Source organism: Penicillium daleae, assembly GCF_028827525.1.
Source record: "Penicillium daleae strain IBT 16125 chromosome Unknown utg000008l_segment0_segment0, whole genome shotgun sequence".
Lineage (NCBI taxonomy): Eukaryota > Fungi > Ascomycota > Eurotiomycetes > Eurotiales > Aspergillaceae > Penicillium > Penicillium daleae.
Genome location: NW_026623156.1, coordinates 1,292,939 through 1,320,127, shown reverse-complemented (window position 1 = coordinate 1,320,127; position 27,189 = coordinate 1,292,939). Strand labels below are relative to the sequence as shown.

At 45.2% G+C, this 27,189-nt stretch overlaps 6 protein-coding genes across 6 annotated transcripts; 4 read left to right on the top strand and 2 right to left on the bottom strand.

The window, feature by feature from the left end:
* Positions 1 to 944: 944 nt before the first annotated feature.
* Positions 945 to 1,769, top strand: N7458_009112 (uncharacterized protein; the record flags this gene model as incomplete). The annotated part of the gene is made up of 1 exon (XM_056912494.1): positions 945 to 1,769. The coding sequence occupies one exon, from the start codon at positions 945 to 947 to the stop codon at positions 1,767 to 1,769; it is 825 nt and encodes a 274-aa protein (XP_056761343.1).
* Positions 1,770 to 1,938: 169 nt separating this feature from the next.
* Positions 1,939 to 3,696, bottom strand: N7458_009111 (TPR domain protein; the record flags this gene model as incomplete). Its single annotated transcript, XM_056912493.1, has 1 exon — positions 1,939 to 3,696. One exon carries the CDS (start codon positions 3,694 to 3,696, stop codon positions 1,939 to 1,941), a length of 1,758 nt encoding a protein of 585 aa, XP_056761342.1.
* A 13,414-nt stretch (positions 3,697 to 17,110) lies between these two features.
* N7458_009110 (uncharacterized protein) lies at positions 17,111 to 19,220 on the bottom strand (the record flags this gene model as incomplete). Its single annotated transcript, XM_056912492.1, has 9 exons — positions 17,111 to 17,426; positions 17,483 to 17,722; positions 17,802 to 18,030; positions 18,094 to 18,161; positions 18,217 to 18,310; positions 18,372 to 18,459; positions 18,533 to 18,697; positions 18,765 to 18,866; positions 18,921 to 19,220. The coding sequence occupies 9 exons, from the start codon at positions 19,218 to 19,220 to the stop codon at positions 17,111 to 17,113; spliced, it is 1,602 nt and encodes a 533-aa protein (XP_056761341.1).
* An 870-nt stretch (positions 19,221 to 20,090) lies between these two features.
* N7458_009109 (2OG-Fe(II) oxygenase superfamily protein) lies at positions 20,091 to 21,393 on the top strand (the record flags this gene model as incomplete). Its single annotated transcript, XM_056912491.1, has 4 exons — positions 20,091 to 20,178; positions 20,253 to 20,354; positions 20,415 to 20,575; positions 20,632 to 21,393. 4 exons carry the CDS (start codon positions 20,091 to 20,093, stop codon positions 21,391 to 21,393), a joined length of 1,113 nt encoding a protein of 370 aa, XP_056761340.1.
* Positions 21,394 to 22,606: 1,213 nt separating this feature from the next.
* N7458_009108 (HoxN/HupN/NixA family nickel/cobalt transporter) lies at positions 22,607 to 24,288 on the top strand (the record flags this gene model as incomplete). Its single annotated transcript, XM_056912490.1, has 6 exons — positions 22,607 to 22,807; positions 22,858 to 22,868; positions 22,934 to 23,006; positions 23,064 to 23,149; positions 23,201 to 23,479; positions 23,529 to 24,288. The coding sequence occupies 6 exons, from the start codon at positions 22,607 to 22,609 to the stop codon at positions 24,286 to 24,288; spliced, it is 1,410 nt and encodes a 469-aa protein (XP_056761339.1).
* A 428-nt stretch (positions 24,289 to 24,716) lies between these two features.
* Positions 24,717 to 26,725, top strand: N7458_009107 (type-X family DNA polymerase; the record flags this gene model as incomplete). Its single annotated transcript, XM_056912489.1, has 2 exons — positions 24,717 to 25,169; positions 25,214 to 26,725. The coding sequence occupies 2 exons, from the start codon at positions 24,717 to 24,719 to the stop codon at positions 26,723 to 26,725; spliced, it is 1,965 nt and encodes a 654-aa protein (XP_056761338.1).
* Positions 26,726 to 27,189: the final 464 nt, after the last annotated feature.

Genomic DNA, 27,189 nt, shown 5'->3' with positions numbered 1-27,189 from the left:
TGGTTGATATATCCGAAACGTACCAGCATTCATGAATTTGACTCTAAATATTCTTTGCCATTTTTCATGCCTTGAGGAAACTCATTTTTTCAGCCCAGAAAATCAGATCTCCTTCCAGTGTTCTACAGGACATTCCGACCAAAATTCAATATTCGCCTTATCAGTCTCAGGATGACCAAAACAACAAAGCCCTTGACAAAGCCTGAACCATTCAGGAAGACGAATCAGAATGTTACTTAAAAACGACATTTCGAAGAACACTAGTGATTCAAGCAAAGCAGATTGGACCATGACTTGTACACTGCGGCATCCTTGTCACGTGATGATTTACTGTCGAGATCATTATCATCTATTTTTGAATGAAATTTACGATTAGACGGAGTCGTTGCGATCATAGGTATAGACCAATGTGTTCCATTCAATCATCTTTTGAACAACTTATGTCTTGCGACCCGTTATGCCTAAGAGGCTGTTCCCGCCGGCTGTACGACCCCGCTCGCCCAGTTGACGCCATCTCGGCCAGAGATGATTAACTCTGGAGTCTCCCATCAGCGCTTCCTTCGTTTGAGAAAAATTCAGATGATACACTCATCATAGCATGGATACCACTCGACAAGAACGGAAATCTTGTGAGGCATGTCGTAAGTAGGGATTTGTCATCCTAAAATCCAATGAGTTCGCTAGTCACTAAGAAAGAAATAGGAGCACGAAAACTCAGATGCTCAGGGGAAAAATCCGGTTGCTCTCGTTGCCGGGGATTGTTGTTGTCTTGTAAATTCAAAGACAAAGGCACCCCTGGGAGACCAAGAAAGCGAATTCGACAAGAGAATCCAGTCCGCAATTTCACGGGCAGAGAGGATCGAACGTCATTCTCAAGCTTATCCAATCTCTCTCCTTCCATCCCTCAATTTGACCTAGTTTCGCCTGATACCACCAGTACGCTTATGGAAGCTGCAGAGATGGACTCATTATCATGTACACTTCCCGGAATCTGTGGGCTAAATTCCCTTCAGTGGGAAATGCTTGATCATGGCGACATACCTTTGCCGATTGAATCATGGCAGACGTTCCGACAAGACGAATTACAGAACCCCGGAATGCCTCTTACGGGTGTGGATGCATACGTGTCACCTGTTTCGCTCCCCCAGTCTTGTAAATGTGATGAAGAGGTGTCCGCGATTGTTCGGACCCTAAGCCGCGCTGACATGTCGCACGATGTCATTCAAACACTTCGCGCCGGAGTGTATCTTGCACAAAGACTACTAACCTGTTCCACCTGCTACGACACGTCAAAGCCTCCCAGAGTGACGGTCCAGAATGTGCTACTCATCGGTCATCTTATGTTCGAAGTAACCGCCGGTTACCAGAAGTACGTTCGCTGGCTGGACAAACACTGTGCTGAGCTGGATGTTAAGAATGAGAGCGAAACCATCTATCTTGACTCTGGGTTAGGTATCCCCTCCAGTCTGAACCTGCAAATCAGTGGTGAAAAATTCCACGATGTCGTTCTTCACGGCCTCCAAACCGATACTGAACACCTTCAGGTTCTGGGGAAAAGCTTTGAGCAGCGGCAACGTGATCGTCATATGGCCGGTCATGAAACTTGCCCCAACCCTGAAGGGCAATGTCGCAGGAAAGATTGTGGTGATGGTCATGACCCGCTTGATGTCTGTCCTCACGATCCTATCGGGCGGAAGTTAGTGCCCTGTTTCCGCATCGTTGATGAGGTGCAAGGGATGATCAAGCAAGTTGCAGATGCCGTTCGGTGATACACTTTTACTGTACAGATTTGGGTGCTCCTGGAGAGTATGAGAACCTGACCTTGCCAAGGCCATGGAATAGCATGAACGATCCCAACTGGTAAATTTGAGGTGTTCATAACTTTTCGGACTACGAAATTTATAGCAGAATTTCCGGTTCATTGCCCTGTTCAAGATTCTAGTTCTGACACTGTGACTTCACATTGAGACAACCATTTGTTTTTGGCTTTTGGCATGAAGCATTATTTCCAAGCCTGCAAAAGCACGAGGATGTAATTTCAACATCTGCTTCCGCTAGAGCAAGAGAAAGCTGTTGTTTAATAATGATTGCCTCTGTATGACGACCCAGAACTTCAAGGCACTCGTGGTAGCCATGAAGAGCCCAAACATTTTTCGGATGGTGATGGGCGCGCTTTGGTGTCTGAGATAGTCCCAAATCTTCTGCATAAGCTTGTGCAGCCTGCTCAACCCTACCCTGTTCCAGGGACAGGGCCGCATAGGCATGTCTTGCTGGAAGCATCCACCCCCATGGCTCCGCAAAAGGCAGCTCATCCTCCAAAGTGATTGCGTCCCTCAATCTGCTAAACGCGACCTCGTAATTCCCCCTTCGGTATTCGATCTCGCCATCCAGCATAGCTGACGCAACCTTGAGAATGTCGACTATCTTGTTGGGGAAGTCAAGGCGTGTAGGAGGAACAAGCTTGGAGGCCGCTTTGAAGAGTTCTCGCTCTGCGTCAGCTTGCTCAAGATTGGAGGTGGCGGCATGTGCGATAGCTTTTCCATAGTGCCTCATGACGTTGGTTACACAATAGAGCTCCTTATCCTCTAGTGGCTCAAGCTCTTTCAGTTCTTGCCACATACCGAAGCGGATGAGTACATGAACTCTGACGGCCTTGAAGAATTCCATCCAGCTCGCAAGGGCAGGCGTTTCCACACGGAGGATTTCTTCTGTGACAGTCGCTTCCATTCGATCGGTCGCTGAAATCGCCGCCTTCGACATCCCACCCAGCATCGCGGCGTAGATGAGGGAGTGGTAGTCGTGTAGACGATAGTAGCTGTAGAAGGTAAAACCGCCATTTTGTTGGAAAAATTTGTCATCTGCAATAGTCGCTTTCAAATTATACTCCACGGCGCGTCGGTAGTCACCCACGAGAACGTCGATATGAGCAGGCATATGGAAGGTGTGGCCTGTATCGGGAAATATTTCGCGAATCATCTCAGCCGCAGGAAGAGCAGCCTCGGGGGTCGCCGACATCTCCATCAAATGAATATACATGTGGGCGGGACCTGGATGCTTCTCGACCCTGGGCATCTTCAAAGCCCTTTCTAGCAAGTCTTTGACTTCGAATACTGGGGAAGATGCGATTGGAAGCCCCGTGGAAGCATCATATAGTTTTCGAGGGGCGCAGTTCATCAACGCGTCAGCGAACAGAGTAATAATATCAAAGTCTTCGAGGCCGATCTGCAGATAGATTTCTCTCATAGAGTCTGCGTATGCCTTGCTGCATGCGAGAATATCTCTGTTTGGGTCGTCGTTGGGATACCTTTTCGCAAGAGCCTTGATAATCTTCTGCTCCCATTCCAACGCACCCTCAGCCCGTCTAAGGGCTTCTTGAGAAAAAACATAACATTGTTTGATTGCATTAATCCGGTCCCTCTCGTCGAATAGTGCCCATGTCTTGTTGTAGTTCGAGCCGGAGCAGAAGGATATTCCCCAATAGGCCATTGCGCAGTTCTCATCATGTGCAATCGCTTGCTGGTAACAGATTATTGCTTCATCGTGATTGAAGCAATACGTCCAGACAAGTGCCCGGTCGAACCATATTTGGGCTTCATGCGAACTCGTGGTAATTTTGCGACCGAACGTCCCGAGATCAAAATACGGTTCGCTCGAATCTCTCGCGGGAGCTGGGTGCTGTTCAGAGGAGGTCGTCATCTTCGATGTAGGAGACGAGTGCCGACCATGCTGTGACGCAAGTTTTGCTCGTGCTAATAGGACGACATAGCTGAACCTCAGGGTCACATGAACATCTCCACAATTTGTGAGGGGTCTCCTATGGAACCGGAGGGTTTCTTTGGTGTGGGTCAAATGGCGCGATTTTGATTCGTCCCTCGGACCTTTTGGGGGAAATTGAAGATAGATTGGCCAAGGGCAAACCATGGGGTAAGTAGGTATGTACAAGCAATAGCCATCGTGATTCTACCAGTTTGACAATGGTAGAGAAATTACACCATTGGATGACACTCATAAGAGTTCTTTTCCATTATTGAATTTAGTCGTGTTAGTGATTGGGTCCATATTCTAGAGCCTATGTACCGGATTTCCTATGCCACCTCTTGGCTTTCCCTTTCCGGATTGGTGCTCACCCCCTCGCCGCTTTTGCTCACTGAGTAGAACTGAGCACGCCTCTGAGCACCCTGAGCCGATCCCAGAGCATTATGTAAGCTCAGTGGACACCCCTGATCTACCTACCGAGGGCTCTGATTTGCTCACTGAGTATAGCCCTGAGTAGGGTACCCTAATAAAACGCAATATGCTAGCCCTATCCAAGTGAAACCCTTGTACCTAGATTGCCCTATATATAAAAAAAAATGGGCATCAATAAACTAGCGTTGATTTTGGTAGATTTACTGGTACCTATTACGCCTCGATAGAGCTTAGTCGTTAATTACCTAATCAGTCAATTAATAAACCTATATACTCCTAGGAACCTTTGCCTACTAGTTCCACGGTCTCCTAGATAGGTATAGAAGAAGTACAAATCTTAGAGTAATTACGTGAATCTACCGGGAGATTATAAGTCTTACCCTAGGCAAAACTCTACTAGGAGAAGAATATTCTAGATATAAAGGCGAAGTATAACTTCTCTCTATATAGAGCCCGCGTACCGGAACGCGTTTTAAATAACCGCTATCTACCCTTAGCCGAGAAACCCCCGAAAGGGACTACTCCTAGGAACCTACTAGACAATTAATTAGACTACTATAGCCGACGAACGTACTAGGTAGTCCTAGGAGCTCATCAAGCTCTATACTATTCTATAACGCCTATAAGCTGTCTTCACAAATCCTCTTAGAATCATTATTTAGATTCACTTAGATTCCTAGGAACTCAAAACGCAGCTAGTACTCCTGATAACGTACTAGAGGCATCCTGTTAATATATAATATAATATACCCTATATAATAAAATACCTACTAGATACCTATATATTCCCTTGCAGGTCCTAGGAAGTTATAGCTATTTAAATTATTCAGAGTGTCCCAGGAGTATAAATTCTATATCGCCGTAGTTATTAGTAAGCTATATTCTAGGGATAAAGGGAATTATTCAAGATATAGAATATCCTGTCTTGTGAGTTTAGGTCTATATTTATTACCCTCTTCAAAACTTGTCTTTATCTACTTTTATCTCCGTATTACTCGGTATTAACCACGCTAAACTACTAGTAGTTCTCTAAAACTTTAGAACTCGCTATTATAGCTAATTACGAGCTATTAGGTTTATATAATCCCGAATTAGTTATTAGCGATAATGAACTTTACGATCTTGGCCTATCGGATAAACAAAGTTCGAATAGAGACACTATTTAGATAAGTTTACCTAAATTCTAGAGTAGTGTAAACGCGGAGAATCTCTATATTATACCGAATAGCCTAATACTTAGGGAATCTACTCCTATTTTAATATTTACGAATTACCCTAGTTACTAGCGTTTCGACTATACCCGCTTTAATTAATACCTAGCAACGACGTGCCTTTAGCCGGAAAAGGGAGAGATTGAAAAAAACAGCATCGAACTAAGTACGTCAAATCTACTAACTAGTATATTTCAATAGTAATCAAACTAAAGTCGTAGGTTTTATAGGATCTAATAGAAGTTATTAATCTTATAGTAACAGTTCAAATTTTGCGGAATATCCACTCCTGTCCTACGAAACGTTCTAGAGTCTCGAAGGGTTATATCAAGAGCAATATTTTAATAGGGTATCTAGAGATTCTTCTACTTAGAAAGCTTTCGAGAACTTATATCTACGTATTAATATAATAGTTTTCTAGCACTATAAGATCAACAATCGCCTAACTCTTACTAAGCAGGAGGTAGTATATTTACTACAAGAATATATCAAACAAAATTAGAGCTTATTAAAAATAACTATCCCTAAGCTAGATTAGCGATACGTATCCCGAAACATAAGCGAATAAATTCGCTAGTACGATGATGATCTTCGATAGAACTCCGTGAATTCGCGTTTTGAATTCGAGTATCCTTAAAGCTCTCTATCGACTCCTTAGTTGTTAGACGATTTTCGGAGGTTAATTCGTCTACGCGGATTATACAATTTATATATCTTCTCCTCTCCTCTTGTACCGCCTTAACATTCTTGCTAGAGAGCTTAAAGAACTTATAAGTGATTATTACTATATAAAGGGTTCTTAGGATATAACTTTTCATTACCTAGACGGTGATAGTATCCTACACCTATAGGGGGGAGGAGCGCCTATTATATAGGTGATTAAGACACTTAGGATTTCTAATATAGTTAAATGCGTTTAACTACTTCGAGTATATAGGTCTCTCGGGAGTAATTCTACTTCTACTATAACTACAAAAGATATCTCGTAGCGTCGACTTTAGCTTAGTAACGATCAGTATCGACTTTTCCTGCTAGGGATATCAACAAGGGTCTTTAACCCCTAGGCGTAAAATATAAGAATACTAGTACAGGTAAGGTAGCAATATATAGTACGATCTAAAAGGGCTACCGGCGGCCTTAATCTTCCTAGAAAGACATACTTTAAGCCGGAATAATAAAGTATAGTCGGTTTAAATAGAATAACTTATAGTATATCTAACTTCGAACAAGAGATTAATACGTAGAATATTAATAAACAAATATAAACTCTACTTAGTCTAGAAATAGACCTAATTCTTCCGTAATAATTATACCTCTACTACCCTAGCAAATATTAACAATAATACTTCTAGTATTTAATATACCTAACAAGTTCTACAGGCTTCTGTCCCTGAGAGCTAAAATCAGTCGCAGGCAGCTCGGTTATAAAATATATTAGTATAGGTAGCTTAGCAAGCTGCTAATCAGGAGCTATACTAACTTCTGTTATGATTTTAGGTTTGCTCGTACTATCAGCCCCTGTTATATTCTCCGCCTCGTCCGAACCCCGCGGCGGACTATCGCGTCTTTTGCGTCGGAAGTAAAAGAATCCTAGAGCTACGACGAGACTAAGAATTACGCTAAGAGTAATACCTACTCCGATTCCTGCTTTCGCTCCTATTATCAACCCTAAGTATGTTTTCGCTAGTACTTTAGGCAAACTAGCAGAGGTTAACTTCGTGTTCGTAGTAGTAGCTATAGGCGTTATCGTGGAAGTCGTAGTAATAGGAGTTAAGACGAAGTCCGTTAACTACCACCGAATAGAAACAGCCTTTATATAAAGTACTCCCTCGATATTTCCTTCTTGATCGACTATATAGCCTTAGCAGAGTACCCCTATTTAGCTAGGATCCGTGTTTAGTTATCTATTAATTGTCATTAAATTAGCTCCGAGTTTCGCTTGTAAGTATAACCGAAGCAGATATATAATACGCGTTACTTACGTAGGATAATATAATACGCGAGTTTCTGTAATAGTATTAATAATAACTAAGGAATTAAATATAATAATATAGCCGCTAGGATATAGGCCCGGCGAAAAAAAGAACTTGAACTCTAACCGGATAGAACACACTAAGAAGTACTAGTCGTAGGCCCTTCTATATAATAGATACTAGTAGTACTTATATCGCTGCCCCTAGAAGCACTATATTCGGAGAATATTTCGATAGTGTGATCTTGGTAGAGCATGTTTTGTTATATTCGTAAGGAAATGGGTCTAAATGAGTGTAATCCGGTAGATACCGGCAGAATTCGAGGTGCCTAAGCCGTACGGATGATGTAATTAGGCCACACGTGGCCGTTAGGATCACATCCTTCCCTACCAGACGGAAGCTCGCCCACGAGCTTTTCGCTCACCCTGAAGGGCCCGATAGCTTGCGAATGTAGCCACCCGTCAGGCACACGTCGTAGAGGAGCCGTACGCACGTATCCATAAGCGGAAACATAAAGAAAGAATAAGAAAAGAGTACGGCTAATTGCTTGTAGTAGGGTTCGAACCTATGACCTATAGGGCTGAAAGCCTGAGGTAGAATTTTCTGAATAGCTTCAACAAAGCCCAAAACGGTAGTTTCCTTAGAGCCTAGCCACAGCGGGTATAAAATCCCCTCTTCTACCTACTACTTCTCACTTTCCCTCTTTGCTATCTCTAACCTCTCCCTGTCGGCCTGTTCCATTAGCCTATAGCGTATTTTCATCCCCTTCTAGGCGCAATAGCTCCCTGCTATGCCCTAGAACCTCTAATTCTATCCTTCTGCCTATAAGTGAGTTTCCCTATACGTTGTTTTCGATAAAATCGGTCGAGATTTAATGAAGTTAGTATACTAACGCTGACTGTAGCAGACCCCGATAACGAGCTTTTCGTCCCCCTTTCGCCTACTATAGACCAGAACGCTTAACACCTGGCCTAAACCTCTCTTAGTGGCCCTGCCGTGACCGTAAAGGTCAACCTAGACCCTTATAGCAACCCCCTAATAGACCGTTTTACAACCGAACGGGACTATCGACTAGTATCTTTGCCTCCTATCACGGACGTGGACTAGCGTAGTAATAAGGCTAAGGATTACAAGGGTACAGGCTAGCTTCGGGCTACTTAGGTCTAGCGGGTCAGTTCTGTTGCTCCTGATAGCTACGCGTGCGTATCCTACGGTAAGGGCTTCGGTCTATTTGTAACCTATCGCGTCCTCGTCTTAGACGGAGAGCTATGGTTTTCGGGCGCTTATGCTAACTACTCCTTTAACGTAGGCGGTAAAGGCTATTCCTTCCGTAAGTGTCCTTTAATCCTAATCCTTCTACCCGCTTTTGCTAACCCCTAGTCGTTAACGTAGGTTCTAAGGCCGACCTGTTACCCGAGTGGATCTGTTCGGAGCTAGCCGAGCAGAATCCTAACTATCCGTTCCTCTATAAGCTAACTAAGGCTAGTACCCCCGTTCGGGCAAACGTCAGGCTCCTAGCGCTCCCTCTAGCTCCCCTGCGGTTGATGCCCTCGCCTATTCGGCTAAGAAGGCTAAGACGCAGGAGGCTGTCGCGGTTGAAGGGGAGGAAGAGAAGGAAGAGAAGGAAGAGGAGGCTGTCGGACCGGATAAGGTCGAATTCCTCTTAGTCGACGCTCCTGTCGGCTGCTATTCTAACGAGTGGTACGCTTCTCCTCTAGATGATAAGTGTTTCGGCAAGAAGAAGACCGATTAGGACGTTGTCCGTGAGGCCCTTAGCGTCCTACCGGAGACTACTACTCGCGTTATAGCTGACTACTAGTCGCTGTACGTATATGCTCGTGATAATAGCGAGCTTCCGGATAAGTCGGAGGAGGAAGTAGAGGAGGAGGCGGACTCCGATAACCCTTTCTACGGTATATACTAGTAGATAAGGTCCGTTCTCCCCTAGTAGTAGCTAAAAGGCCCTAACGGAGTATCTATTGCCCGTCCTTGCTCGTTTGCTTTAGCCTAAGGGGCCCTGACGGATGTATTTTCCTATCCTTGCTTATTCGCTTTAGCCTAAGAGGCCCTGATAGATATGTTTTCCTGTTCTTGCTTGTCTAGTCCGTAGGCTATAGAGATAAGACCCTTCGTGACTATCTTTTTCCTAGTAGATTAATTCGTAGACTTCTTCGTAGTCGTAGACCTTCCTAAGGGGACTATAACGGCTAGTAGCCCGTTAAATAGTATGCTTTCGTAGGTGTTAGCGTCCCGCGGCCCTTTTATACCTTGCTAAGGAACGTCTTCTTTAGCTCCGTTATCCTAATTAGATTCTTTATAAGAACTTTCGGATAGGCCTGTTGCCGAATCCTCCGCGTCTCTCTTTACGGCTATGTCCTTTCGCCTTTGCTTAGCCCGATTTCTTGCGATTCTCTTAGCGATAACACGATTAGCGATCGCTTCCTCCTCTACTAGCTCGTGGCGCGTACTATTACGCCTAAAATCGGCCTATTCTTCTCGAGTAAATATAGCTAATTCCGAGTAATCAGGGATCTTATACTTATCCTTAAGTACCTTTCGTACTTCTTCCAGCCTTTATAGTCGTAGCCCTGCCCTCTATAAGGTAGCTTTCGCGGCCGACGATATCTATAGTGTTATTAGATTAGCTATATTTACCTCTAATAGCCGGGATCCGTTAATAAGACTTCTAAGCACGCGGCTAGACGGCTCCTCGAGAGTATATATACCGAGTAGATAGGAAGATAGGACTCTATAGGGCCCGAACTACTTGCTCTCGAACTTCTTCCTACTTTTATTTCGAACTAATACCTAATCGCCCTTTTTAAAGCTCGTTTTCGTGACCGTACTATCACGGATACGCTTCGTTCGAATCGCTCTCGCGAGTAAAAGCTTATTTGCTTTTATCCGAGCATCGGCTATATTCTAGAGCTCTTCGGTTCTCTCGTAGAAGGGTAATACTTTCGTGGATAATTCGTCTCCTAGGAGGCGTAGTTAGATTCTATATACAAGGTAAAACGGGCTATAGCCTGCTATAGTATACTTATAGAACCTTGTAGCGACTATCGCTTACGTGAGGTAGAGATCCTACGCCCTAGTCGGTTTCCCTATAAGGTATTTCGTGAGTATTCGGCCTAGCAGTCTATTTAAATTCTTAACTTTTCCGTTCGTTCGCGGGTGATATAGTGTTGTTATACAGTGCTTCGTCCTTATAAGCTATAGATAGAACCGAACGGCCCTAGATAGAAGGTTCGGGCTGTTATCTAAGAGTAGTTCTATTAGGGCTCTATAATTTACGAAGATCTAATCGTGCAAGAATTAACCTAATTCTTCCTCGGTTACTTCTTAGAGGGCTTTCGCGACTAGCCAGCCGGTAGTATAGTTAATTACAGTGACTATCTACTTATTACTATTCGGCGTCTTTAGTAATAGTCTAATTAGGTTAATTCCCTATTGCTAGAAAGGGCGGATACCGGCCGTAACTATATATTAGGCTAGTTCCCTCTCTAGGTTCGTGCGCGAACCTTGCGAAATTTGGTAATTCGGGCACGAACGTGCTAGATCTTCAATATTATGCTATAGTTAGGGCTACCACGCTCGCGGACGGAGTATACCTATTAGGCCGGGATAGCTAAGATAACTAAATTCCTTATATAGGCGGTTTAAGAGGTCTCTACGGAAGATCGGCTCTAAATACGGGGCGTAGAGCCTGTCTTCGTAGGCGAAGATAAGCTTTTAGTCTCCTAGGCTACCCTCGTTATCCCGTAAGCTTAGCTTCGGTGCAAATCGCTTAACGGCTGCTGCTATAGGGGGATCTACTAGTAGTTCCTAAGTCTCTAAGAACTAGCAGGTTGCGGATAACTACTTATCTTCGGGAACTTTTATAACCGTACGGCTAATTGCTTAGGCGACAGCTAGAGAAAAGTTCTATATCGGTCGGGATTTCGATATATTAGTAGGCCTATCCTCCACGAAATCGGGCCTACGGCTTAACGTATCAGGGACTACTGCGTCTAATCCCTTCCGATACTAGATATGCAAGTTATATTCCTGAAATTTAGCTACCTAGCGAGCTAAACGCTTACTATAGGTCTTGGTAGATATCAGGTACTATAGACTCGTGTGATTAGTGACGATCGTCGTCTGCGTACTATTCTTAATATAGCGATCCTATAGGCGCAGGGCCTCCTTAATCGCTAGAAGCTCCTTCTCCTGAACGGGGTAGTTCAGCTTAGCCCCTGAAAGCTTCTAGCCGTCGTATACGATTAGATACAACTTTCCGTCCGCTCCTATCTAAAGTAGGACTATCCTAATCGCCTATTCTAACGCGTCTATCTTAATCACAAACGGTTTCGATAGGTCCGGTTGCGCTATAACTAGAGCGTTTATAAGCTTCTATTTAAGAGTACTAAAGGCACTCTCGCACGCTGTTGTCTACCGAAGGGGGCGGAACTTATCTCGTTGAAGTTCCTCGTTAGTTTCTTTGAACAATTCGTGTAAAGGGACGCAGATTTAGGCGAATCTCTTAATGAATCTGCGGTAGTACGTAGCAAGGCCGATAAATTGACGTAGTTCGTGTACGTTTTAAGGTTTCGGCTACGTGCGGATTATATCGATCTTAGCCGGTAGTAGCCGAATATGCCCTAACCCTATAATATGCCTATAGAACTCTAGCTCTTTCGCTGCGATAACGTATTTGCTCGGTTGCGCGACTAATCGGTTCTTCTAGAGTACGGTAAGTACCTTTTCTAAGTGGTCGTAGTAGTCTTCTATCGATTCCGAGTAGATAAGGATGTCATCGAGGTAGATAACAACGAATGTTCCTAAATACGGCTATAAGGTCTCGTTTATGACTGTTTAGAAGGTTGTAGGTATATTGCAAAGGCTAAAAGGTATTATAAGCTATTCGTATTTTCCCTAAATCGTGTTGAATGCGGTCTTTTTGATTGACTTCTCCTCTATACGGATCTGCTAGTAGCCGGAAGTAAGGTCAATCTTCGTTAAAACCTTTGCTTGGCCGATACGGTCTAATAGTTCGTGGATCCGTGGTAGAGGATATCTGTTCTTAACCGTGAGCTTGTTTAGAGCCTGGTAGTCGATGTATATTCGCTACGTTCTATTAGACTTCTTCACGAAGATAACCAGGAAGCCCTATCCGCTAGCGGACGGTCGAATTAAGCCCTTCTATAAGAGTATCTTAACCTACCGTATCTGTTCGCGGAGCTTCTCGTCCGATATCGGGTACGAATTGATGTTAACTAGAGTAGCGTCGCCCGTATTAATCTTATGAGCAGTAGTTCGTTTAGGTAGGAGCGCCTCCGGTAGCGAATCCCTAAATACCTCTAGGAAACGCTTCAAAATCTGTCCGACTATCTCGTCCTTATACCTAGGTAGCGCGTATTCGCTTCCTTTCTTAGCCTGTCGTAGTATAAAGAGTATTCCCTTAGTATTTCTCTTCTGTATTGCCCTAGTAGCTTGCCTCGCGCTTAGAAGGTTAAGCTTCCCTTCGGCTAAAGCCTGCTCGTTACTCCCGGGTAATGGTTCGATTCGGTACGTTTTAAAGCGATCTTGTAGCCTTATAACCGATATAACCTAATTAATCCGAGGGTTTTAGGACCGGAGAAAATCGCGGCCGAGGATAAACTCGTATCCCGGAAGCTCTAGGATCTATGCTTCTACGTATCTACGCTAAGAGGTAAGGGTTATAGGGACCCGAATAGACGTATTCGTGTATAGTTTGTTCCCGTCGGGTATCCTAACAGCAAGAGGCTTGCTATAGCATCGTACTATTAGCCTATCTAGTCGTTTAGTAACGGTGGAGGATATAAACGTGTATAATGCTCTATAATCTAATAGGGCGCGAATAGTCACGTTTATCCGTGGTAGGCCTAAGACAGCGCTATAAAATAGTAAGGCCTTACTAACCGTAAGTAATAAGGCGTGCTTTAGCGCAGGTTCGTTGTCTTTCGGGTCTAGTCGGTCCTTAGGCGGAACCTCTGTAACTTATAAAGCTTTTCGGAGGCGGCTAGCAAGCGCTTCGATATCGGCTAGGCCCTCTAGTTTCCCGATTCCTCTAATTACTTCCGATTACCTCGTTCCCTCCTTAGTTTCGGATAGTTCCTCCCGATATACCTAATCTTATTATAGTTGAAGTATTTCCTTCTCTCCTGATGTATCGGTCTAGCTAGCATCGCGGACAAATCTATCGCATCGCTATTATTCGGAGCTTGTCTCGAGTAGAAGCTCGCGAGAGTAGCTCCCTCTTCGTAACTCTTGAAGCGCTTAATGATATCGCGGAGATCGGTCGGGGGATTTCGCTCCTCTACCTACTAACGCTATAGGTATATTTAGGCGCTATCTCGTAAGAATTCAACAAAGATCGGGTCTGGAATAATCTGTTCGTATTTAATCGCGGCCTGTCGGAGCCGAGTTACGTACTCTATAAACGGCTACCTTTCTCCCTACCGGAGCGTTTTAAACCGATTCTACCTCTTTGCAGCGCTAAGGTATTCCGAAAATTCACGATTAATCTAGTCCTTATAGCCCTACTAGGTCGAAATAGCAGTTTCGTATCCTTCTACGATCTAGCGCTCGTGGCTACGCTAGCTCCTTAGAGCTTTCTCTATCAGTACACTACTAGCGTATATAATCTTCTCTCGATCGACTAGAGCCGAAGCCGAGAATTCGGCTACTTGCTAGAAGTAACGCTCGCAATCGTAGAGATACTCGCGCACGGCGTCTCCTTGAATCTTCCCTATATAATCTCTGATCTTAGGGATTATCTTAAGAAGAGCCTGTTTCTTATCTGCTTCCGCACGATCGTTTCTAGCCGGGGCAGCCGTCGGCGTAGGCTGCGTAGCTGTAGCTCTCGTATTCGCTTCTGCGAGCTGTATAAAGCGGACGGTTTCTCTAATAAGGCGCGCGGTAGTATCTCGATCCGGTGCGGTCTGCTATAGGTAGAGATACTATTAGCCTATCTCGTACGGTAGTAGAAGCAACGCTGCTGTTGTTAGAGGATCCGGTAGATCCTAGGCGTAAGGATTCGGGTCCGGCTAGTTAGGACCTTAGGCGTTCGGGTCCTGCGGTTTATAGGCCTAGACGGCCTGCTTATCGGTTAGTGCGTACGGGAAGTATTCTATAACGATTGACTGTTTAATTAGAGGGTAAAAGGAGGTTTCTCGCTGATTTCTTCTACTCGAAGCGTTCTAGTCAAAGCGTTCCTTTCTAATACTCTCGTAGTTTTACTTTAGCTCGCTTACGGCCCTAACTCTAGCCGTGTGCGAGCGGAAGGATGCCCCACCGGAGGAATCGTGCGTAATTAGGTCGCTTAAGCCCCTTTTTGCTGCGTTACGCGCCTCGGGAAGGGAAAGCCCGCACTACGGTGAGGGTTTAAGGTCACTATAATGTTGTTCGAAGCCTTCTCTCCTAACGCTTTCGCTCGTAATAAGGCCTATCTAGCGATCCTTCTACTGCGCGATCCTCTCTGTTGATCGTGAGTTCGGATCTTCTAGGGAGGCCTCTCGTCTCTATTCGAGAGCGATCTCCCCCGGGCGGCCGTGGAAGATCGCCCGTTTTTAAGGGTTTGCTACTATATATGATCTTGGTAGAGCATGTTTTGTTATATTCGTAAGGAAATAGGTCTAAATGAGTGTAATCCGGTAGATACCGGCAGAATTCGAGGTGCCTAAGCCGTACGGATGATGTAATCAGGCCACACGTGGCCGTCAGGATCACAATAGTATTAATAACAAAGCACGAGGAGGGTAGGGTAAATATAGTCGTTAATAGAATAATAGCCGCTGCTACTAATATATTATAGATATTGTTTTAATTATTACGGAGAGTTAAGTAAAATACCTACGGGTTTTCGGTATATATCTAAGCACAAAATAAAAAGGGGTAAATAGCTAGCAAAAGTACGATTATCGCGGTATTAAGCCTTCGAAAATTACTTGCAGGGATTCGTAGGTAGGTCAGTCGCTCCCGAGACGCTAAATATACAAGTAAAAGACCTAGGAGAGATAAAATCTGCTTAACTCCCTTCGTCCGCGTAGGTTGCGATTAGGCTAATAGAACGAACTAATTATAGGCGAATTATATAGCACACTAGAGGCTTAGCGTTAGGACCCTAGATATACTAACTTGCTGTCTAATCGCCTTCCTTTTAGGATATCGACTTTGAAGCTATATAGTTTTATAAATAAGTTATAAGTATAGCAGGTATTTTGCGCTACGAAATCTAGGTTTTAGATTTTAAGCTCTTAAGAACGCGTCCTAGTAGCATATTAGTAGGAACAGTAAGAGAAAAATCGAAGTAGTTATTATAAGGTAGTAACGGTAGCTAAGTAATTATATAGTAACTAATCTAGAAAAGGGGAAACGCTAAGCTACTAAGCAGAAAGGGGTATAGTAGATACTATTGCTCTAATAGTAGTAAGGCAGACCTATATACTACCCTGCGACTATAATTAAGCTATATTAGGATACCTCCTATTAAACTACGAACAGATACTAGGATCGCGTTTCTAGTAGTAACTCCGATATTTCTCTATAAAGGTCCGAGGGCCTTCTAATATCTTCTCTTTCTTTATAACTTAAGGGCGGATTATACGAGAAGACGGCTACTATCTATATTAGAGTAACAGCCTCTATCTATCGATTTACTCTTGATATTCCAAAATAGAGACGCTAGTCTTAGCTTTTACGGGTATATATTAAGGGAAGAGGTCTAACTAGTTTATAGTCAGAGAAACTATAGTTAGTACTTCTACGAGTTAACTAACGTAATTCATAGCCGATCTAGCCCTATAGCCGTCCTAGCTACCCTAAAACACTATACTAAATACGATAAATTACAACTTCATAACTCAACAACTATATATATTTAAGATAGGATATTAAGGGTACGTAAACTAGAGAGTATAAATAACCTATTCAAATAGTAGGACAATATAGATATAAGTAGTAAGAAAGATATATTTATTTAAATCTAAAACATAAAAATTACGCTATATCTAGGGTAAAGTATTAAAATGATGGTCTAAAAGGTCTAAAAGTTATTTATGTTCTTCCTATACCTATATTTATGTATATCCTAAAGGTCTAACCAAAATAAATCTGTGCTAGTTAAAATATAGAGGAATCAATATTGAACATCTAGTATAGTGTTTTAGGGTAGCCAGGACGGCTGTAGGGCCAGATCGGCTGTGAATTACGTTAGTTAACTAACTTAGTTATAGTGAATATCTGAGTAATTAGTGCTGGCTCAGTGAGCAGCCAATCAGACTCAGTGAGTACTCAGTGAGTGCTTATTAGACCTCACTGATCATCACGTGAGGATGCTGAGCAGCTCAATAAGTCTGATTCCCGGACTGAAATTTACTCAGTGAGTCTGACTCTGAGCGCCCTCATAAAAGCGGCGGCAGCTAAAATAGGAAAGGCCCACATGGCATAGGAAAAATGTTACGTATAGTGGCCTATGTACACTCCGCTAAATATTGGCTAGCTATCTCAAGATCCGAAAAAAGTCCGCAAAACCGTCGTATTAGTCGCGAGACTTACAAGATAGTATAATAGATGATTCTTGGGCCATTGAATAAGACAATTAAGAACACAACAAAAGACCTTTTGAAGAAGATGAAAAGGGGAAATCTGATGGATTTGGGGTAGACTAGATCTCTGGTTTCAGTCTCCAAACTCTTCAACTGGCACTGTAGTCAGCGCCTGTCAGGAGCTCATGTGCTAATGACCTTTCAAGTCATTGTCCACAACATCTTCCAAAATTGTCTCGCCCCTCTTCTGTGCAGCAATCTTAGCCAGCTTCAGTCGCCTTGTATCACGTTCCGTATCCCACGTCACCCACCATGTTATCAACGTCAAGATCGCGCAAAGACCTACAAGACCCATGGCCACGGAAAAGGGGACAGTATAGTGTGGTGCGTATTGGCTTCTAAAAAGCTGCGGGCCGATGGCACCCCCAATTTGACCGTAACTGTTGACAAAGCCAATAGAGAATGCGGAGCCGGTAGCTCTAGAGGTTGTCTGTACTCGCCATGGCCTTTTCTCACGTTGTTAGAACTATGGTATCAAAACTAACTTGTAGGAGAAACATACCACATGACAGGATACCACCCAGCAGTCAAGGCGTTTCCGATTAGAGTTACGGCATACACTGCACCGTTGCTCGGGTAGGCCACGAATACGCCATAGCAGGTAATGATAATGATCAGGAAAGAGAGTGGATAGAGCGGTCGTGGTATCCGGCTACGATCTGCTGTGATACCAGTAGCGGCAATGAACAGAAGACCGCAAACTGTGATGGGGATATTGAGAAGTTGGGCCGCAGCAATGCTCCTAATTGACCGTCAGTTATGCTAGTCGAAGTCTAATAATAATCCATCGCTCGAAGAGCTACAGAAAAATAGTAACTCACGTGAACCCAAGGTTTGCAATGACTGTGGACTGATAGAAAGTCACGCCGTTGGTGCCCACGGTAAAGGTGGCCCAAATGAAGGTAAACAGCCAGAGTCGCACGTCTTTCAGCGATGCAATGACTTCACGCATCTGGAAGTTTTTCTCGTTGGCCCGAGGGGCGTTGGATGGCAGTCGTGCCTGGATAAACCTTTTCTCTCTCTCGGTCAACCATTTCGCTGTCTCGGGGACTGGATCGCATTTTTAGGATTAGCGACCGGTAGCTCTGGCCCAGGTATCACAAGTCTACTTACAATCAGGTAGCAGGAACCAGATAGCTACTCCAAAGATGACAGTTGCAATACCTTCGGTGAGGAACAGCCTGCGAAATGTTATTTTAGGCCCAAGGCGAGTAGTGACTTGGGTTAGCTAATTACCATTGCCATCCCGAAAGACCTCCAGCACCAGATACAGTGTCGAACGCAAAGGCAAGAAGGCCACCAAATATGCCGGAGACGTTTCCACACATATCTGCATATCATGGGTCAGCGATTATTCATGTCCTGAGACTAAACTTTCCTGTGCAGCTTACAGAAATAAAGCAGTCGCAAAGACATCTCATCTGGCCGGTACCAGTAAGTCATCTGGAGGATTACACCAGGGAATTGTCCAGCCTCTGCCTGTTTCTCTGTTAGCGGTTTGCACATCAACATGGCCCTTAGAATCGTCAAGCCTATCGATATGAATCCTTACCACACCGAGCAAGAACCGTGTTGCATACAAACCACCTTTATTTTTGACAGCAGCATTGCACATCAGAACAGCGCCCCAAGTAATCATAATCCTGGACTGCCATTTGGATGGTGAAAACCTTTTCAGCAAAAGATTTGAGGGCGCCTCCAATACAATGTATGGAATCTATTGGATTGACAATCAGTAAGTAATAAGTCATTATACTTGGATCAGAACCATGGCAATGACTTACATAGTAAAGGACCGTCACGAGGTTGTACTCGTTGGATGTAATTCCCAGTTGCGTCATAATATTCTGATCTGTTCCTTTGTTCATGATTCGAGCATTCGATGACTATGCAGCACTTAGTTAGGTGCATTATTATTGACAGTCGAATAGCATACGCACATTGTTGCTGTCCAAATTTTTGAACATGAAGATAAGTGAACAAAGCGTCATTAATCTCCAGTCAATCTTGCGCAACAGCTTCTTCTCCTCTTCTGCTGTCAGGAGAGTCCTGCCACTCATGAGGTCTGGATCGTATCCATCAATACTTTCTTGGCTCGATGAGGCTTCCGCAAGAGCTTCGCCACGCCTAACAAAATGAAGTTCATGGTTGGGATCGCGCTCAGTCGTCGACACGATATCGGTAGCTGTAGCTCTACTCAGGTCCTTGAAAGCGACCCGCCCGTTTTCTTTGTCAGCCATGCTCGGATGTTGCTGCTGACAACGGTATGTCAAAAGTCTGACGATTCACGGGCATGTTCAACGGCAAGCAGACATTTACTGATATACAGTTCTTGATTTTATCTTGAAAGGCTCGGAAACCCTCCGAAGGGCCTCTCAAATGCTATCTTCTAGCTAGTAAGGCCCAGCATGACATGATTCTATCATAACCCACAAGTATTGCGAATGGCAGGGCCCAGACCATGCTTTGATATCAGATGCACACACCAATTGCCTTCGGTAATTCGTCATATGAACAGGCTGTACGTCAGGAGCTCTCGCTAAAAAGACATATTTCAGTTCTGGCAGTGGGTGTGATTCGAAAGTGGAGAGAGAGTGTAGTCATGAACTTCTCGGTATGGGACAATTTGGCTGGCTGTTTTGTTTGAGCCCAGCTTCACATTAATCGAGACGAACACATAAATAAGCCTGATCATATCTTATTTTACTCATTTAGTTATCTCAAAATATTTTCCGGTTCATCTTTGTTTCTGCATTACTCGTTTTGCGATTGGATAAGTTGCGAGAATCGTTATCAGGTTATGCCGATCACGCAAACGGAGGATATCATGATGAAATCTGAAATCCACGTGGTGGAAAGCGGGGATGAACCAACACCCACTTGTAGGAATTACGGCTAGTTTTTGAATTGAACCAAAAACTGCCCGATTGGAACATGGTAGAGGCAAATACAATTCGTCAGTTTCCAACCTACTGAAATACCAAGGATGTTGAGGTTCAAATAAACCCTCCTTTCTCATCTCCACTTCGATTGATGCACCTTACTGTCTCGAAAATCCCAACCCGACCGTGACAAAACAGAACCGTCATAAGTGGCTCTTACGGCTTAACATGGCAACTTTAGCCCAACCTCCGGCTCCAGTTCCTACGGGAAATGACATCCCGACATACTACCAGGTTCCTGAGACTACCTATGACTGTATGCCCGCTAGCCACCCAATTAAGGCTTTGTTATCACTCCAATCTCAGATCTAATAATCAATCTGAATTTAGTGGACTGGGCGGACCTCGCGACCTTGGATCTATCTCAATTTGATCAACCTGGTGGCAAGGAACAGCTAGCCAAGCAACTTTTCCAGGCTATTCAGAATATCGGTTAGTGTTTCAGTGTCTTAACATGTCCTTTGGATGGCTCTCATACTCATGTCGAGTTAGGCTTCTTTTACATTATCAATTTTGGCCTCTCACAGGAGGAGGTTGACCGACAATTCTCTATTGGCAAAGAGATCTTCAAACTCCCAATAGAAGAGAAGCTCAAGTATCGTGCTGAGCTAGAAAAGGGTGGCTATAATGGCTACAAGCCCAAGGGTCTGCGAGTTAGTTCACCTTGAGTAATCGGCCGTCAAACATGGATCCTAACCCCATGCTTCAGGAAATCAGTCCAGGTGTTTTTGACAACACCGAAATCTACAATATTCCAAAGTTCATCCCTGATCTTGAACGTCCCCAGCCGGATATTGTGAATCATAACCGACCCATAATTGAGAGCTTCGCACGCCACATTCATGATGAAGTTGTGCGCAAACTTCTCATACTCTTCGCCATTATCCTCGAGCTACCCGAGGATTATTTCCTCAAGGTCCATCGCTATGATAAGAAAAGCGATTGCCATCTGCGATACATGAAGTACCACCGTCGTACACAGGAGGAGAACGAGAAAGCTGCCGGGATTTGGTCCAAGGGCCATACAGACTTCGGCAGCTTGACCCTACTTTTCCGCCAGCCTGTTGCTGCGCTGCAGGTCCGTACCCCTGAGGGCGAGTGGAAGTGGGTAAAGCCATATCCGGGAAGCATCACAGTGAACCTTGCAGACTCGCTCCAATTCCTTACCAACGGCTTCCTCAAGAGCAGCATACACCGCGTTGTCGCCCCTCCACCAGATCAGAGAGATGTAGACCGACTGGGTGTTCTATATTTCGTCCGACCTGAGGACGATCTTGAGCTGCGACCGGTGGTGAGCGAAGTTCTTCATCGCTTGGGATATGATCAGACAACGGATAATAGCGCAATTGGTATCACTGCTGGCGAGTGGGTAAAGGCCAGAGTAGCCAAGGGTGTTGACAGAGGTATGGCACGAAGTGAACTTGCAGACCAGCCTATCATTGGTGGTGTGGTTGCTAAATATTACGACTGAGCTCTCTGTGAGCTAACAATGTATCTTGTATTTGATTCAATTACTGCAAAATTTAACAGAATGAGAAGATAGTGGTTCCACATGGAATTTCTCCGTGATTACTGTACACCTGGGTAGTATACGAGTTCAGGTCTGCCACAGGATGTCTCTTCCCTTGCCCCCTAGAACGCGCCAGTTTTTGAACCCATTAGCCACTAACTTCAACCGATCAATCATCTGGTAGTCTAGTAGTCAATTGGGCTCTTAGTGTCAAATGATTAGTTTGTAGCGCCGAAATAAGGAATGGATTGTCTTACATGATTGCCTAGAGAATGTTCTTCTGCTATAACTTCGTCTAGATCTAATTTCGAACGGGCGTGACTAACACTTGATAAGTTACATATAGGAGGAGACATTATCACTCCAAATCTGACGTCATGGCTCTTCCACGGACAGGCACATGTGATTGTGATTTTTCATCTCAAATCTAACCTGTTGGGGTTGGCTTCATCTTTTCTTCCCATTTTCGTGACGGTCGAGTCCGCCGAGCGGCCATCCGTGGCCTATTGAAACCCGACGATCGGCAATCTCATCACAACAAGGTGTTCCTGACACCGCCGATGGTGGGGCTCAACCGAGTCCAATTACCACATCAGAATGAGCAGTGTGAGTAATTTGATCTTCCCTATCAATCATGGTCCTGCACACAACTCGGCACTCTCCGCTGCCCCGCCATGTCACGTGATAATATCGCCTGCTGAGATCGGAGAAACAGCGCTTCTGGGGCCATAAATTTGACTTATCATATTGGTTTGATAGGGTCATTGACAAACCTTAACTTCCAGCTGTGCAGGTTCCCCGGCTTCTGTATATGCGGACTCCTTTTGCAAGGTCGAGACTGATCGTAGGACGCCGCCCGTAACCCCGCCAAGAACCCCCCAAGCAACGGAGGAGCCAGCTGGGGACCCCTGGCGATAGAAAGACGGCCGATAAGACTAACAGAATTTTCCCTCTACTTGGAACCTATCTGCAGGCTGGGGTTACGGTCTATATCAGTTGACTCATCCTACGGTTCTCGGAACTGCTTCTTTGCTCAGCATCAGAGCTTTGTCTGCTCTACCTTGAATCAGCCCTGTAGGGGGTAACTCATTTCCCAAGTGGGTCCACGAGGCAAAGCAAACGGAAGATTTCAATCATAACCAATCCGTCAAAAGAGGTCGATAAGCTTGACAAGATGAATGCAGATACGCAGAGTGTGAATAGCAGCCTCATGGATAGCGATCGCAAATGGAGTTTGAGGCCACTGATTAACAAGGCTGAACGGCAGCATAAGCGTTTACCAGGAATTAGAAAGATTCCTCTTCGTGCCATTGCCATCATACTGTTCATCGCTTTCATCAATATTATTGTTTGGATTGCTGCAGCTATAGTACTGGTAAGATGGTGAATTACACCAGTTATATACATCTCACTAACATGGACCAGCGTTACCACCCGTACGTTTTATCCATCAACTAGGCGCGAGTGATATCTATATGCTCGGAGACTAATTTGATTCCAGGAAATTGGTCTCCACAGCTGTGCTTGCCTATACTCTTGGATTGAGACACGCCTTTGATGCAGACCATATTTCGGTATGTTTCCAAACAACCAAAGTCCCGCATGGCGATGTCTAGCTGATGCTTGAATAGGCCATTGATTTGATGACGCGAAGACTACTTGCAACTGGACAGAAGCCGGTTACAGTGGGAACTTTCTTCTCACTCGGACACTCGACGTAAGACTCCTATCAGCTTTATCGGCCACTTCTGTTGTCTAAATCAAATAGCATTGTCATCATCACTTCCATTGTTGTCGCCGCCACCGCCGCTGCCGTCTCGTCGAAATTCGACAGCTTCAGCACGATAGGTGGAATCATTGGCAGCTCTGTCAGCGCCGCTTTCTTGATATTGCTCGGAATTATGAATGCCTATATTCTGTACAAGTTAATCAAACAGATGCAGAAAGTCTATAACTTGCCGGAGGGCCAGGAAGACGAAGCTTGGAAGATTGAGGGTGGCGGCATTCTGTTCTCTATTTTGAAGAAGATGTTCAAGTTAATTGACCGGTATGTCACTTTTGAGATCTAGGACAGTATGGTACTAACTTATTTCCAGGCCCTGGAAGATGTATCCACTTGGAATCCTTTTCGGATTGGGCTTCGACACCTCATCTGAGATCGCGCTGCTCGGTATCTCATCAGTTGAAGCAGCCAAAGGCACATCCTTCTGGGTCATTCTGATCCTTCCAGCACTGTTCACAGCAGGAATGTGTCTCCTCGATACCATTGATGGCGCTCTCATGTTCTCCCTCTACATCCAGCCCTCCGCAAATTTCCTTCCGCCCAAGCCAACTGGCTCAACTTCTGATGCCTCAACCGGCAATGATGGCGACGAACTTCCACAGTCTCATGATAACCATCGTGATCCCATTGCGTTCCTCTACTACTCAATCGTGCTCACCACCCTGACGGTCATCGTTGCTATCGTGATCGGCGTGATTCAGCTCCTTACTATGATCCTGAATGTCACCAATGCTACAGGAAAGTTCTGGGACGGTGTGCAGACGGCTGGCGACTACTACGATGTCATTGGTGGCTCGATATGTGGCTGCTTTATCGTCTTCGGTGGATTGAGCGTGGTTTTGTATAAACCCTGGCGGCGATGGATGGCTCGTCGCCATGGACGACCTCTCATCACTTCCGAAGATGGAATTCAGGGTAATTACCCCGATTTCGGTGGGGACAACAGTATTGTCGGCCACGATACGAGGGGCGACGTTGAAGAGGCACTGACTGGGGCGGTGGGAAAAGGGGCGGCATCGAAGGTTGAGGTGAAGGAAACCAACGAGCGCCGTATTGAGGATGAGATTGTCTGAGAGTATTCTTTTCTCGCACGACTAGATCAGTATTGCTCTTATAGACATATTGTGTTGCTAGAATTCGAAGACTGTCGGGTTAGTTCCATTGTGGCCTCAGGCAGAAAGCATGTGACGTCAGGCAAGAAATGCTCGTATCCTTCAGACACACTTCTGTTCAATTCAGACGACGGGGGGTAACAATGTCTGTTCTCTACTATCCTACCCTGTAATGTCTCTGATTTGATTCTTTCGGTTTTTTTGTATCCTCCGTCTCATATCATATGCTGTGATCCCACGATATGCGCAAGCTTCCCCCACTAAGCGCGACAGGGATAAACACTCAGTGACACGGCGACGCTGCACAAACATTCATTATGCCATCATACAAATGATGCTTCATCATATACTGCATATATCATTGCATATATATCACATCTATTGTTGCAATGTCGAATCCCCTCTTTGGCAGTTCATCTCCGCATGAACCCGCCGAAGAAACCACCGAAGAGACGATATTCTCAGGGCAGCCTGCGATTTTCATTCTTCCTACACATCTACCCATGGACAAACTACATGAAACTGAAACTAAATTAGTCCGCTACGGTGGTATCCTCACTTATGATATTTCCGAAGCCAGTATTATCTTGGGGAAGATTGGCCAGAAGAAGCGAGCTGCCCTAGAGCTGCGTTCTCGGGGTGTGTGGACTGAGGAGGTTCCGACATTTTCTGAACCGCCTTCAACAACATCTCAGTCAGAACAGCAGCCTCCTGTAAAAAGGAGAAAGACCAGTACTGCCGAGTCACCTACCAATGCAGGCATTGAGACTGTCGATGTAAGCACAGAGTCCGAGTCCGAAGCGGATGGAGTGCGAACTCGACATGATCCCGCCAACCATGTTGTACAATCAACGAACCCCCCGACGGCACAGTGACTCTTCTCAAGCTTGAATGGCTGGACTACTCAATTGCTGCTGGAAGAGCACTGCCGTGGGATTCATTCGTCGTCTATAAAGGGCAAAAGACTGGCCGTCCTACCCCTGCTACCCCAGCAACGTCGCCTTCCCACAGAGTCACCAGTGCAATACTCGAACGGGCTAAAGAAGATGCAGCTTCGCAACCATTAGCTAGTGTATCCAAGCACATCCATGGTCGCCGATCCAGAGAGCCTCCCGTTATCGGCAGTCAGCGACAGCCACCGACTCTGTACCGGGAGACCACCTCGGAGCACGACGAGGCCCTTCCCTTGCCACCTCAACCAGACTGGGTCCGTGATCAAGTCCTATATGCATGCATGCGCTCCGCGCCCTTACACCCACCAAATGAAGACTTCATCTCCCAGCTCGTGAAGATCCGTCGTATTAGGGAACTCACCCTCGACGAGATTGGAGTGCGAGCATACAGTACATCGATAGCGGCAATTGCAGCCTACCCATATATCATTCGACGGCCAAGTGAGATTCTGTCTTTACCGGGTTGTGAAGCAAAAATCGCCAATCTCTTCTCCGAGTTCCAGCAGCATGGCGGCTGTAACGATACTGATGAAGACGGGAATGTTGCTGCGGCCAATGCTCTGGAAACCGACCCCGTCCTCCGCATTTTGGACACTTTCAATCGCATTTGGGGAGTAGGAGCGAAGACTGCAAGGGATTTCTACTACCACCGTGGCTGGCGTGACCTCGACGATATCGTCGAACATGGATGGAACTCTTTATCTCGTGTACAGCAGATTGGCGTCAAGTTCTTCGAGGAGTTCCAAGAGGGTGTTTCCCGTCGCGAGTCAGAGACGATTGCTAAAGCAATACGCCGACACGCCAACAAAGTCCGGCCTGAAGGAGACAACCAGGTTGAATGTATCATTGTTGGTAGCTACCGTCGAGGCAAAGAGCTCAGCGGTGACGTCGATGTTATCCTCACACACCGCGACGAAGATGTCACACATAGTCTCGTCGTGGACGTGGTTGCTAGCCTCGAAGCAGAGCTTTATGTTACACATACACTTTCATTACATTTGACATCTTCACATCGCGAACAACAAACCCTTCCCTACCGCGGTGATGAAACAGGTAAACACTTTGACTCCCTCGACAAGGCCTTGGTCGTCTGGCAGGACCCGAACTTTGACGATCTAAAGTCCGCGGAATATCAAGATATCAATAATCGCAAGAAAAATCCAAATCCACACCGACGTGTTGATATTATCATCTCCCCTTGGCATACTATTGGGTGTGCAGTTCTGGGGTGGTCAGGAGATACTACCTTCCAGCGGGATTTGAGACGATACGTTAAGAAGGCACATTCGTGGAAGTTCGACTCTAGTGGAGTTCGCGAACGAACCACTGGAGGCCAGGTGTTGGATCTGGAACACGGTGGAGCGACCTGGGAGGAGAGGGAGAGGTTGTTGATGGAGCGGTTGGGCATTGGATGGAGACCTCCTCACGAGAGGTGCACTCGTTGAAGGCATTCAAAGTTTACCGTTAGCCGGGTCTCGTTCCGGGTGTTGGTACACTATACACTATAATGTGAATATCGCATATCGACCTGAGTCCTCTGGCAGTATGAGAATCGACTTTCGGGCGACATCTTCAACGCTGCTCGTAGGATTGTGTATTTAGCATCGTAGTTGCAGGAATATAAGCTCTACACAGTCAAAAGACAATTACAAGACTGAAGGATTGGAAGTCAAGACCCAGGCTTTAGCCTGAGCCATCTTCAATTGGAAAATCAAGCTAAGAGCACATCACATCAACGAGGTAGTATGTCACATCCCTCTCCAGGCAGGTTACATAGCACGGCTAGAAACCCGAGCTAGAAGAGGTAGAAAAAAATGATAAAAGGTACACAAAGTTACATCATCACCAATTTCTTGGTATCCATGTGAGAAAAGACGAGGCACGCAGGGGCAAGAAATGCAGCTGAAGG